At 41.2% G+C, this 12,650-nt stretch overlaps 1 protein-coding gene across 6 annotated transcripts in view; it reads right to left on the minus strand.

The window, feature by feature from the left end:
- Positions 1-12,650, minus strand: part of Ccdc93 (CCC complex scaffolding subunit CCDC93) — an 86,732-nt gene that overhangs the window by 44,648 nt on the left and 29,434 nt on the right. For 5 of the 6 annotated variants that reach the window (XR_013424033.1, XR_013424031.1, XR_013424032.1 and 2 more), the window contains 4 exons: positions 7,218-7,254; positions 4,379-4,471; positions 4,019-4,069; positions 3,108-3,194 (listed from right to left, as the gene is read on the minus strand). Coding sequence is in view for 3 of the 6 variants with exons in the window: in XM_078017229.1 (XP_077873355.1) it covers positions 3,108-3,194; positions 4,019-4,069; positions 4,379-4,471; positions 7,218-7,254 (268 nt within the window). In the remaining 3 variants the exon portion in view is untranslated. The remainder of the gene's footprint in view (positions 1-3,107; positions 3,195-4,018; positions 4,070-4,378; positions 4,472-7,217; positions 7,255-12,650) is intronic. The other variant, XM_078017230.1, reaches the window with a different exon arrangement.

A 12,650-nucleotide genomic window follows, 5' to 3' on the forward strand; every position in this document is an offset into this window, starting at 1 on the left:
AATGAATTTCTCATTTGGGAACAATAACAAAAGAAAAGATTACCTAGTTTATATACAAATTTCTTAAATGTAATGAAAAACAACAAAAAAGATAAAAATTAAGGGCTGGGGCTATAGCTCAGTGGCAGAATACTTTCCACTGAGGCACTGGGTTTGATCCTTGGCACCACATAAAAATAAATAAAGGTATGCTGTCCATCTACAACTACAAAACAATTCTTCCATCTTCTGTGGTCCAAACAGTCCCTGCATAGCAAGTTAGATAGACATCAAAGTTGGGAATGCTGTGGGGTATGCTGTAAAGCCCCTTTAGGACAGTACTTTATCTTGTCACAAACTTTTAATGCAGCAAGGAGGAGCCATAACCCAACCATCTAAGTCCCAGAAAATCTTTCAGCAAAAATTTTTGGCTCAGACTTTATAATATTACCTAAAGGCAAACAACTAGAAACAACTTTCAAAATCTAATGATAGTGCTGAGAATGTGATGATCATTATTATCCAAAATACATGTTTGAAGACATGAATTGATGTGAATATACAACCAGAGATATAAAAAATTGGGCTCTACATGTATAATAAGAATTGTAATGCATTCTGCTGTCATATATAAATAAAATGAATTAAATCAAAAAATTATACCAACTAGATATCATAGAAATAAAACTAATGGGTCAACACCCTTATGCATATTCATAATTTTTCCAAATAACCAAATTCTACTACTTGTTTATTTGGTGATATGTGCCTTTGGTCCCAAACTGATTTTTAAAATTTACTTTGCTGAATTCACTTATGAACTTGCCAGCATGTACGTCTTTTTGTTATTCATATGTGATGTGTGATTTGATGTGTCTAATTTTAGCATTGCATATGCGTCTTTAAATAAATGGGACTGGCTCAAGAATATAATCTAATGTTAGGAAAATGTTTAGTGAATTGTGTTGTATTATCATATGAGTATCAAAATAAACATGACAGAAAGATGTGAAATGTTTCAGAAGTGATGCAAAACCAGCTAGCCAACCAATCAACCAACCCACCCACCCAGACTATAAAAGGCCAACAGCTAAAGAGCTATAATGTGTCAGTACTGTTTGAGGTATTCTGGTCACAGCTCATTTAATCTGCACAATACCAGGCAGAAAAATAACATTTCTATTTTGCAGAAATTTTATAGGGCAAAGAGTAGTTAAATAATTGGCTAAGACTACATAACGAAAAGTGGAAGACATAGATAGGAACTAAGATTTGATTCCACATGCTACTTCTAACCACAGGCCTCTCCTACCTCTTTCAGACATAAATGTAGCTTGCAATCATGCACAGCTACGAATATCTGGGGGCAAAAACTACTAGATAACATGAAAATGTAAAATTGCTGTGACATGGGAATAGTATTAAAGGCAATTTAACTTTTAAAACTGTCAACTTTAGTACTACATGATCTACTCAATGAAAACAGAGACAATCAACCCATGAGTGCTTGACTTTCTTCAAAGCCCATGTCCTTGGAAAAAGAGATGTGGCATTTCCTTCTGTTCCAAAGTTCACTTTGTTCTAGGAGAATAAAGTGGTGGAAGGGAATAGTACAAGACTGATACCAGAATGCAGCACAGATCTGCACAGGAGTGAGAAAGAGAAAGAGAAAGCTCAAGAGGTGAGAGCTCCCTGGGGAATGTACGTAAGCTTCCGCCTCCTACTGGGGACAGTGCTAGGGAGGAGATTCGGACCTCCTTTGGTTGAAGATATGCCTGACTACTCTCCTGTTAGTATAAATGCAGCTCCTATCTGTGCAGTGAACAAGTCTGGAGACACAATCAGAGTCCCTGAAGAAACAGCCATGGGTGCCTGGTCCAGTTGTCCTTTTTCCCTAAAGAAACTGAATTCACAACATCCTGTGTACAGACTCATGTAGCCAGTGGCACAGACTCCGGTCTTGCCATTTCACGTATGTGTGCTGACAGTAGACTAAGGCTCTTTCTTCTTGGGGCAGTGATTTAATCACTCTTTCTGTAACTACATCTTCAAGTCTTTTGAGTTTACTTGTATTTTTAGAACAACCAAAATCCTTTTCTGATCGACTCTCAGATGACACTGATCAATTTCATCCTTTCTAGATGGCACATGGAAAGAAAGGAGACTGGAGTCTCTTGAGAGTTCAATTAAAAAGCCCATGTTAAAAGCATTTACCTGGGGGATGGGGAATGAAACTCCAGGCCCTAAGTTCAAACCAGTCCTACTCAGTCTTGCTCAGAAGCCCCCTCTCTTGGTGAGACATGATTGCTTGCTATGTTTAAGGCAGATCATACCCCTAGGTCATAGGTGACTATACAACTTGTGCAATAATTTAGCAAGGTCACCACTGCACAGAAGGCAGAGGTAGAACTACTTTGTTGTCTAAGCTTTGAACAAGGAAAACAAAGCTAAACGCTTCAACAGACATCAACATTTGAAGACAGCAGACTGAGTGTGGCTGAGGAAGGAAGGATGTGAAACAATGCCCTGTAAATCTGACCATACCAATACTACATCTCAGCCAGGCCAGAATCAGTTATGTGCAAAATGATTAATCACCACCTCCCTGAAATATTCAAGGTTCTCCTGCCTTTTCTTAGGAAAAAAAAAAGCTAATGCTGAAATATGACTTTCAGGCTTTTGTTCATTCTATACTCTTTTAATAAAGCAGAACAAAAAATTTTGCCTTGGGCTTGGCTGAGTTATGGGGCTTATCTCCTAAGTAGTAAAAAGCTTCATTCCTCAGCCCAATCGCCAAATCCAGCTCAAGTTATAAGAAGCCTGATGAGGAAGGAAAAATGTGTGTGCCTTACCTCAGGCAACGATGTATCAAATGTGATAACTGCTGTAAGAGACATATTTTCTCTTAATACTTACAGAAAAACGGACACTGCAGAACAAAATTAATTTAGCTGATGGGCAAATGCTGATGGCTATGTGTGATAAAGCCTGGTGTCTATATTTTTGACAAACCTGTGAGGAATTACAACCAGACCCCCATCACTGTAGGGAGAAGGAGATAGGGAAGTGAGGAACAAACCCCTGGGGCATTACCTGAGGCACAGAATCCAAGGGGGGCACCCACCTACCTTCTCTGCATACTCAGACACAATCTGCTTGATCTCTGCGGAACAGAGGCCCACGATCTGACCCACGGAGCTTGCAGTGAGACGACTCTGTAATCACATATGGCATGTTCTGAAGGCTGAGCCTTGTTTTTCCACTGAACTGGAAAACCTGAACACTGAGTACTATTGCAAAACAGATAACATTCCCAGGAGAAAACATAATTTGGCTTTTGTTCACTTATACATTGACAGGAAGCAAGAAAGTAGCCTCAGAAAAAATGTCAAAGTAACCTCTTCCCATCCTAAGTCACTCAGCTGGCTGGGCTAGCTATTCCTCCAGTCCCAGATACCACTGGAAAACCACTCCTCATCCTCCATGCCCCATGCTCTGACCTCCAGAGAGTCACTAAACTGAGCCTGCAAGGGACTTAGTGGGTCTAGAACTCAAGGAAAAGAGAAAAACAAATGGGGGAAGAAAGGAATTTATAATCTCTCTTTATTGTCATAGGCCTTTTCTGGCCTCAGAAGAAATGAACCTTCCAGGCACTTGGCTGAACCTTCTGGATGGGCCTTGCATTCTGGGAAGACCAACTATAAACTCAGGATTCCATCTTCTATCTAGATGGTAGTGAAATGAAACAGAAGACAGAGGCCCCTTCACATGCGGTAGAACCCACAGTTAGGGGAGGCAGGGTTAAGGCTAGCTCTTCTGCAGAAGACCCGTCCACCAGGGATGTTCCACTCACACAGGTCCTTCAAGTCTCCCTCCTAGAGGTCCCCGGGAAAGACAACACTATGCATTATTCAAAGGTTCCCAAAGGAAGGACCTGAGGAACAGGAAAGGCTCTGAAGAACGTCCCCTAGGGAGGAGGTCCCCTAGAGCAGTGCCAAGTCCCAGCCTCCATGTCCACCCCCATGGCCACTGGCCTCACCTCTTCATTTGCCATGGCGGTCATCTTGGTCATCAGTGACTGAATACGCTGCTGAAAGAGGAATGGAAGGAGCAGCAGTGAGTGGTTATGATCTCGTAAAACTGAAGCGAATGTCTACACAAGTCTCTGTGGTGAAATTCCACAAGTTGATCTACACAGGTCTCTGTGGTGAAATTCCACAAGTTGATTCCTTGACTGGGTGGTGAGGTGAGCCACATGATGGGCGATGAGAGGGAACTGGCAGGTGAGGGTGGTGGCTCCTAACAGCTGGCTATGGAAGGCACTAGCCATTTGGGAAAGCTGGGGATGGAACTATAATCTCTCCTCAGGAAACTCAGAAGACTGACTTGAGCCCCACACCTCTTCAGCCACTTGAAGCTCCTCTTCCTCGTGGGCATCTGCCTTTTCTGTAGCTGACAGCCCTGCAGGAAGTGTTGTTTTCTTGTCCTCAGCCTAAAAAGGAAGTTGTGACAACAGCTGAACATCAGAGTTGGAGATTCAGAAAGGACAACATTGTAAAGAGGCATGTGGAAACACACACACACACACACACACACACACACACACACACACACACGCACATGCACACACGCACACGCGCGCACACTCACCCCTGCTGAGCTGAACCAGCCTCTAAAAGCAAAAGGATGATCCAGAAGCCTAAGCTTACATTTGAGCTACGGAGCAGGCAAGTCATGATTCAGGGCCTGGCTGATATCTGTCTCCATTTCTGAACTGCTTAAATGAGCATTAGGCCACACACTTGTCAGACTTGTCCTTAGGCTCTGATGGGATTTTATCCTGTTGTAGATTCAAGGGCAGATCACTGCTCATGCAGTGTTTTTTCAAACTGCCAGTTGAGATAATCATTGATAGTCATACCTATTAAATGGCTTCATGTTGTATCATCCATATAAATTATATAAAAATTATATAAAATTACCTAAAAAGTAAAGTTACATAAAATACTATTAAAATTAGTTAATAAATTATATAAAATTATATTTTAAAAATTTTAATATTATATAAAAATTATACAAAAGAAAAGTGATGTCTCACTAAGCAGTAGTTTGGGGGGAAGTATGTGTAATGAATCACAATGAAAAAAATTTTGAAACTGGGATTACATCTAAGTGTTAGAGCACTTGCCCAGCACATGCCAGGCCCTTGGTTTGATCCCCTTCTGCAAAGAAAGAAAAAAATTGCTGAGGGTAATCAAAAAAAGTTTGAAAATCACTGGACTGACTGAAGGACAAAATTCCAAACTACTTCATCTCTTGATCACACTGAATGCTCTGGAACCAATCTCAGCTCTTTATGTGCTACACACACTCAAGACAGCCTGGATTATCTGTCCTCCTCTACCACCTGGATGATCTCAGGTTTACTGCTGATCGTTGGGTATCAGTATCACCCCCGGGGTTGAAAGTGGGGATTGGTCTCAGATGCCCTTCTCACACTATTCTAACTCCAGATGCTTTGCTAAAACAACTCTACCATGTGTTCTCACTGTGTGTTCCTGCTTGGACACAACTACAGGGACATGACCTCAAATTTAAATGTGCTATATGGTATAAGAATAACAAGACAAGCACAATGTGAATACTAATTCATGGGTACCTTGTGATTTTCCCAGTTTTAACCAAATTGCCCTATTTCATAAGACATTCATATACCCAGAATTCTTTTCAAACTTAAAATTAAACAAATTAAATGTACACATCAAACCCTTATTACATATCAGATGATAAATGATACACAACTCAAGCCCAGAAAATACCCTGCTCTGCAAGAAATGATTATTTATTTGAGTGAAAATACAAACATGGAAAAAAATAATGAGAATAGCAAAATGAAGATAGCAATCAGTGTATAACTAATTGCCAACAAACTGCTACTAAAAGTAATTACAGCTAATACGTTTAAATGTTTACTGTGTGTTGGATCATTCTAGGTACTTTAGATTTTAATCTTCATGACAACTCTATGAGGTAGGTTCACCGATAGCCCTGTTTTATAGATACTATGAATGAAGGAAAGGTACAATGATTGTGTAAATTATCCGAAGTCACACAGTGAAGTGAAGGAGCTAGTCAGCCAGTCTGGCTTTAGAACATATGATCCTGGTCACATAAATGCACCAATGATGAGACAATCAGCCCAGGAAGTAGAGGAAGGTGGGGAAGGCTTGGGGAGCTGGATAAGTGGAATGGTGGCAGGATGCAGCATGCCCCAGTCAAGAAAATCTGAGGTTGCTTGAAAAATGAGGAAAGAGTTAATTAATCTCAAGCTGCAAGATCACCACCAAACATTTCAGTGGGTACTTTATTATTCACAAGGCAGGAGTTACAAGTACAGGCTTTGATGTCTATAGGTATCAACCAGAGATCTGGTTTCAGATTCTTATCATGGCACTTTAGGGCTTTGTGACCAATGAACAAATCACAGAGCCTCGCTGAGCTTCAACTTTCAAACCTAAGAAACAGAAATAAGTACCCTCCTCATAGAGCTGTTCAGGAGAACAGATTAAAAAACATATGCATAGCCCTAAACAGAGGGCCTGGAACACAGTAAGGGTTTGTAACTATGAGATTTATGTGCCTGTCCTGCTGCTGACAATTAAGGATCATTAAACACACAAACACACAAATTAATTTGACTCCTTTGTGAAGTTTAAGACCCCATGCTGACTTACTGGCTCTTTCATACTTGGCTGCCTTGGTGGAAGGCAGGCCTGTAATTTACAGTTGTACACCATCGCACCACTATGCCCTGTTCAGACCTGTCTAGAGGCCCTCAGATGAAGACTGCTCTGGGTGCCCTGGAAGAGGATTTCATCTTCACACATTTAGAGCCCACTTGATAGACCCTGGGGCCATGATTTTGATCACCCTTCACCTGCAGATCCAAGGTGAGACTGCTAACTCGGCTCCCAGGTCTGCAGAGCCTACAGAATAGAAACGCTAGGACAGAAATGGAGAGGCCAAAGGCAGCTGGCACATCCTTGATGCCCCAGCTTGCCCAGGGACCAGTGCCTGGTCAGCTGCAGCCCTGCCATCCCCCACTCTTCCTGGGCCTCTCAGGGAGTTGCTACCCAGTCTATGAAGTGTCAGAGTGTCACAGAGAGGCCAAGGGGTGGGGGTGAGGGTGGGGGTTTGCTTCCGTCTCTCAAGTATTCTCTCCCATTATCTTTTCTTACCTTCTCTGTTTTGCTCTGGCGGCTAAATCCATATCTCCTGCAGGCCACAAAAAAGAGGGAGTTTCAATTACTATTTTAAAAAATCACAATAAATTCCAACAAATGCATCTTGGTTGGATTTTTATATTGAAAGCACCAAAGAGTGTTTAGGCCAAGTGGTGACTGGAGAAAATACTTGAAGTGCCTTATCCAGAAACATTCCACAACTTCTTTAATTAAGGACCAGCCCTTCATTTACTACACAAATAGTATAAATGGGAACTCTCTGATGGAAGAGAGTACAATATTTCCTTAAGTGCAGTCATTACACTTTGAATCAGGAACTGCATTTCAGGAGTAACAGTGTAAGTTAAAAGCCTTAAAAATATCTGTTAGGCCTACAAATGTGAACGTTTGTCCAAGTCAAATGTGCTCTCTAATTGCTTTAATAACTGAGTCCGGCACATTTTTCATTCTCAAACATAACCTAAGCATGATGTCAATAATGTGTATCCATACCATGCAAACTTAAATTTAAAAAGAGACAAGAGACAAACACACTTCAGTATAAATTAGTTTATATTTTTGGTTCAAATTAATCTGTGCTCTAAAAAATAAAAGCAACAATACAAGAGCTTTTCTACCTTAAACAAAAAGCATAATGCAAAACACTCCACCTCACATATTTCAAATAATTTGTAAGGAAATTATTACATGCAATTGTTTAAGAAAAACAAAGTAAGGCCTTTTCTCTGCCCCTGCTCATGCCATGCATCACCTGTTGGGTCAGCGTGCTGCCTCTACTGGTTTGGGGACTGCAGGCTCACCACCTCCTACTTTTTCGGTCCATTCCTTATCCAACCCTGCCTGGGTTTGATCCACATTTGTTAAGGGAAGGCCTCTTCCCTCTGGAGGAAATGGGACCTCCTTAGCAGCCTCATTGCACCTCTTCCTCCATGACCCCACCTAACAACTGCTTAGCCTCATGTCTAGAAGCATGTCTGACATGTTCATGCTTCATCTACTGCCTGAACAGAGGGTTCTACACACACTGAAATGTTCTCTTCTGTCCCATTTCCCTATCTATCCTAGCCCTTCAGCTCTAAAGCCACTTCCTCTCCGAAGTGCCCATCATGTCATAAATATCATCTAGCCTTATAATAGATTGTCCTTACAACCAAAGGCCAAAGAGTCACTTCTATCCATTAGGTATACATCTATAGGCCTAAAGTAGAGCAGATAACACCTAAGGTTAAACTTTGGGTCTCCACATAAATTCTGTAAAGGGCTCTGTGGCAAACTTTTTAAATTGGCTTATCAATATCAGTTGCATCTTCCTGTATAGGAAAGGCTGGAAAACAAAACACTATTTTCAATACTCCCTGATACCTAGGGTTCTAATTGCTATGCAGGTCACACCAAGCAGAAGAATGGGAACAGTTAAATGAGGAGAGAAGGAAGACGAAGAGAACCCACTGTGCTGGCATGGATCACACTAGAAGCAACCTGGTTTTGGGGCCAGCATCTGTCAAAATGGCTTCGTGGTTTTGCAGAGTTTCTTGATTCTGGCAGAAGCAGCTGGAGCACCAGCCTCCTAGTTCCCCAGACTGCTAGTTAGCTTCCTAATCATGGAGGTAGAGGAAGCATCCTTGGCCCAGCTCTTAACGTGAGGCTTGGGAACTGATCTTGGCTGAGTCTCCATCACTCCCTGTGATTAATGAAGCACTTCTGCTGAAACTAGCGTCAACACACTGTTCTCAATTGGGAACAACTGAGAACAACACTGGGTCTTACCAAGGTTCCCCACTCCTAAAAGGGTCCTGGCATCTAGAACATTTCATGTTTTCCAGGGCTATAGTTTGTGGAGAACCTCAGGACAGAAGACATGCTCAAAGGCAGACAGCCCTTATCCAAGGCTCAGGGACTTTAGGGATTTCCCAAAGAAAAAATAAACAACTAAATCGCATCGACTCCTCCTTCAACATTGGCTGAAGGAAAGTTCCTCTGACCACATAAACTAGGTTAGACTCCCAGCTGCATGATCCTGAATTTAGACCCAGAATTCACTCATCATGCAATGTACAATAATTATTTATTATGTATAATCCTCCAGGCCTGCCTGCTGAGTTCCTGGAGGACAGGGAATTTATTTCATTCACTATAATTGTTTACATTGAAAAAACTGACGAATAATCATAAATTAGAAAATCTGCCATTTTAAAGTATATACTTAGTGGGTTTTTTTTTTTTTGGTGTGTGTGTGTGTGTGTGCGCGCGCGTGCACGCGCGTGTGCTATTGTGCAACCATCACCACCATCTAAATCCAAAACAATTCCTTTATTCCAAAAAGAAACCCTGTACCTATTAGCAGTTAGTCCCAATTCCCATCTCTCCTCAGGCCCTTGCTACCACTAATCCACTCCTCTGTCTCTACAGATTTAAACATTTTACTACGCTAGTCACATTTTATTGCTAACATATGGCTAGTGACTATTATATTGGACATTACATTTTCAGAAAACAAACTAATCTTTCAGAATAACTGCTCAAGGTCAAATTAAGATAAACATCTAATTATTTGATACAAAACAGGGGCATAAAATAAGCCTTACATACTAAGGGTTATGAACTGTTCTTTATTTATTCAACAGTAACTTATTTAATCCCTTCTAGGAGCATGTCATAGGCTCTGTCATAATAGAGAACAATCACATTTTGGGAGACAAGCTTCATACTTCATTTTTTAAGTAAAGAATAACTTTAAGGCAACTCAAAATTAAGACTCTGATACAATAGAATCAGTTAACTCCAGCATTGTAATAGTTGTGCTACAAAATTCACTTGAATGTCAAATATTCAGCACATAAAACAACATGGCTAGGTGTTAGCCCTGCAAAGTTGATTGGACCAATAATAAAACTAAAATATTATAGGGTTGCAATTTGAGTCTAAAACTGAAACCATAAGTTTTGTTATTCTAACACCATAACATTTAGAGAAACATGCCCAAACACATATAGACAGTCCTTAAGGCATTTAACATGGTTGACCAGGCTCAAAGTCCAGCTTCACTTGAACAAATGAGAGTCAGGAAAGAGGGAAGAAGCTAAATACTGACTTTAGAGCCAAGAGCCCTATGAGCCTGAGGCTAGGATCAGTGACCTGTGACACTGTTTTCAGATTTTTTGGTTCTAGGAATCAAAATATGTTTCCCCTTGTCAAGACATGAGATGAGGCGGAAAACAGAAACACTGGCCACAGACAAGGGAATTGGCTTCCTTATGTCTGGTACCATACCATGGACATGCAGAGTTCAGGAGTGAGGGCAGGGGGGGCTGGAGCTGCCAGCAGACAGCCAGCCAGCTTGAGTGGGGAAGCAGAGAGGGGTGACACTTCACCCTACACAGGGATCCTGTTGGGGTAAGGAAAGTACAGGACAAGGGGACGTGGAGCTCAGGACAGAAACTTGTTTGAACCTGAAGATCATATTTAAGGGCATTTGAGAACTGAAAACTAGCTGCTGCTGCTGCTGACAGTGAAAAGGAAAACGATGGCTGCGGCTAGCAGCTAACACTGACTGATTTTTACAAAGAAGAACCTGTTCAGAATTCTTGACATATATATTGCTGTATGATCCTCATTTCATGAGCAAGAGCTCCGAGCAGTAGAGAGGATAGAACAGAAGCCCTGGAGTCTGAAGGCCAGGAAGCAGAGGAGAGCCTTCCCAGGGAGGGCTCACTGAAGTTTCATCCAATGTCTGCCAGTTTTCAGAACCACTGTCTTCTTGTTCAGTCTCAGACCAAACAACAAAGAAGGCCTATCTTTCTAAAACCATGAGCTTAATAGTACTCTTTTCCTGGAGCCGCAAACAATCCTTATACACTATGAAAATGATATGCTTTTAGAATTGAAGACACTTGAGTTTGAGTCCCAGGTTCAGCCTCTTAATAGTTCTGTGACTTTGGGAAAGTTATTTATTTATTTTTTTAGATTTTTTTTAATGCTATCAAAGCAGCAAATGGGCTAAAAAAACTCTCAGAATGTCTGAAGTATTCACTACCCAGCTTACCACAAACTCATCCTCTCCTTGCCAGAAAAGCCCAAAACAATAAAATAACCAATCTCCTAAAACAATACTAAAAACCAAGCCCCTGAACCCTTCACCGAACATCTACCCTAGGCTCAGAAATGAACTTAAGTCAGTACAACTCTGCCAACAGGAACAAAGACTAGGATGAAGACACTTAGCTCTTTTTCACACTCAGAACTTGGAAGTCATAAAGAACCCTTGTGCCTTGTCCCCTTCCCTACAGGGAGCCAAGCCACATTCTGAGCTCAGACTACACCATCCAGTGCAGGAAGGGTGAAACCTTCTGAATTCACATGGTAACAATGACAACAGTTACATTTTTATCAAAAAGGTCCCATTTGAAATTCAGAATTTCAGAGCAAGATACAAAAATACCATCAACATGGTCTAAGTGTGCAATTTACTCTGATATCGTTTCATTCCCAGAAAAATCTCACTTTCCATAAAAGTAGAAAAAAATGAAGACATAAATAATATAAACTAACAAAGCTTAATACATTCTTCCAGGTCTTCTTTGGCTCTGGGGTATGTTACACCCACAGATAGAGAATCTCCAGTTTTGGCTCTCCCTGAGCAATGAAGTCCTTGCCCACTCTAGGGCTGGGCCTTGGCTACTGAGATTCCACCATGGGGCCCAGGGTAGTCTTCGTCAGCATGCAACCCATCCATTTGCATGGAACCCTATGCTTAGAAGGGTCCTAAATATGTTTATTGTTGCTATGTTAAAATTATTAATAATTGATCACCATTAATAGTTCTTAAGAAGCCGCCTTACAATTTTCTCTTGTACTGGGACTCCTAAGTTATGTATGTGATATAGGTGGTGCCTGACTCAAAATAGGCACTTAATTCTCAGCACCAACTGGTGAGGTGAGGGCAGCCATCACACCTGGCTTAAGGCCAAAACTAAATCCGCCTTTTTTTGAAACAGACCAGTTTTTATCCTTCAGAGGGAAAGACTTGACCTTATACTACAAAAAGCAGGGCAGGGCGTGAGGCATTGCCTTTCTTTGGAAAGCTTGAATAATTAAAACCAATTTCCTTCCTACTTATTCTGCCATAGAGGAGGAGGCCATTGGATGTCTGCTCAGAGTTGCTAGTGACAGTGCAGTTAGTTCCAGCCACCCAACAAGGGCTGGGTTGTGAGGCAGAGCAGTAAACAACGACCTCTCCCAGCACAAGGAAGGGAATGGAAGGAGACATACTCACATCAATGGATCAGTTACCCTATAGAGAATACAGGACATAAATGAAAATTAAGACCCAGTGTCAACCAAAACATTCAATGGAGAGAAGCACATCCACATTTTTTTTTTAGTAAGAATTGAGCATATAAAACAGTATTTTTAAATTTAATTTTTATT

The sequence above is a fragment of the Ictidomys tridecemlineatus genome, chromosome 7 (genome assembly GCF_052094955.1).
Source record: "Ictidomys tridecemlineatus isolate mIctTri1 chromosome 7, mIctTri1.hap1, whole genome shotgun sequence".
Taxonomy (NCBI): Eukaryota; Metazoa; Chordata; class Mammalia; order Rodentia; family Sciuridae; genus Ictidomys; species Ictidomys tridecemlineatus.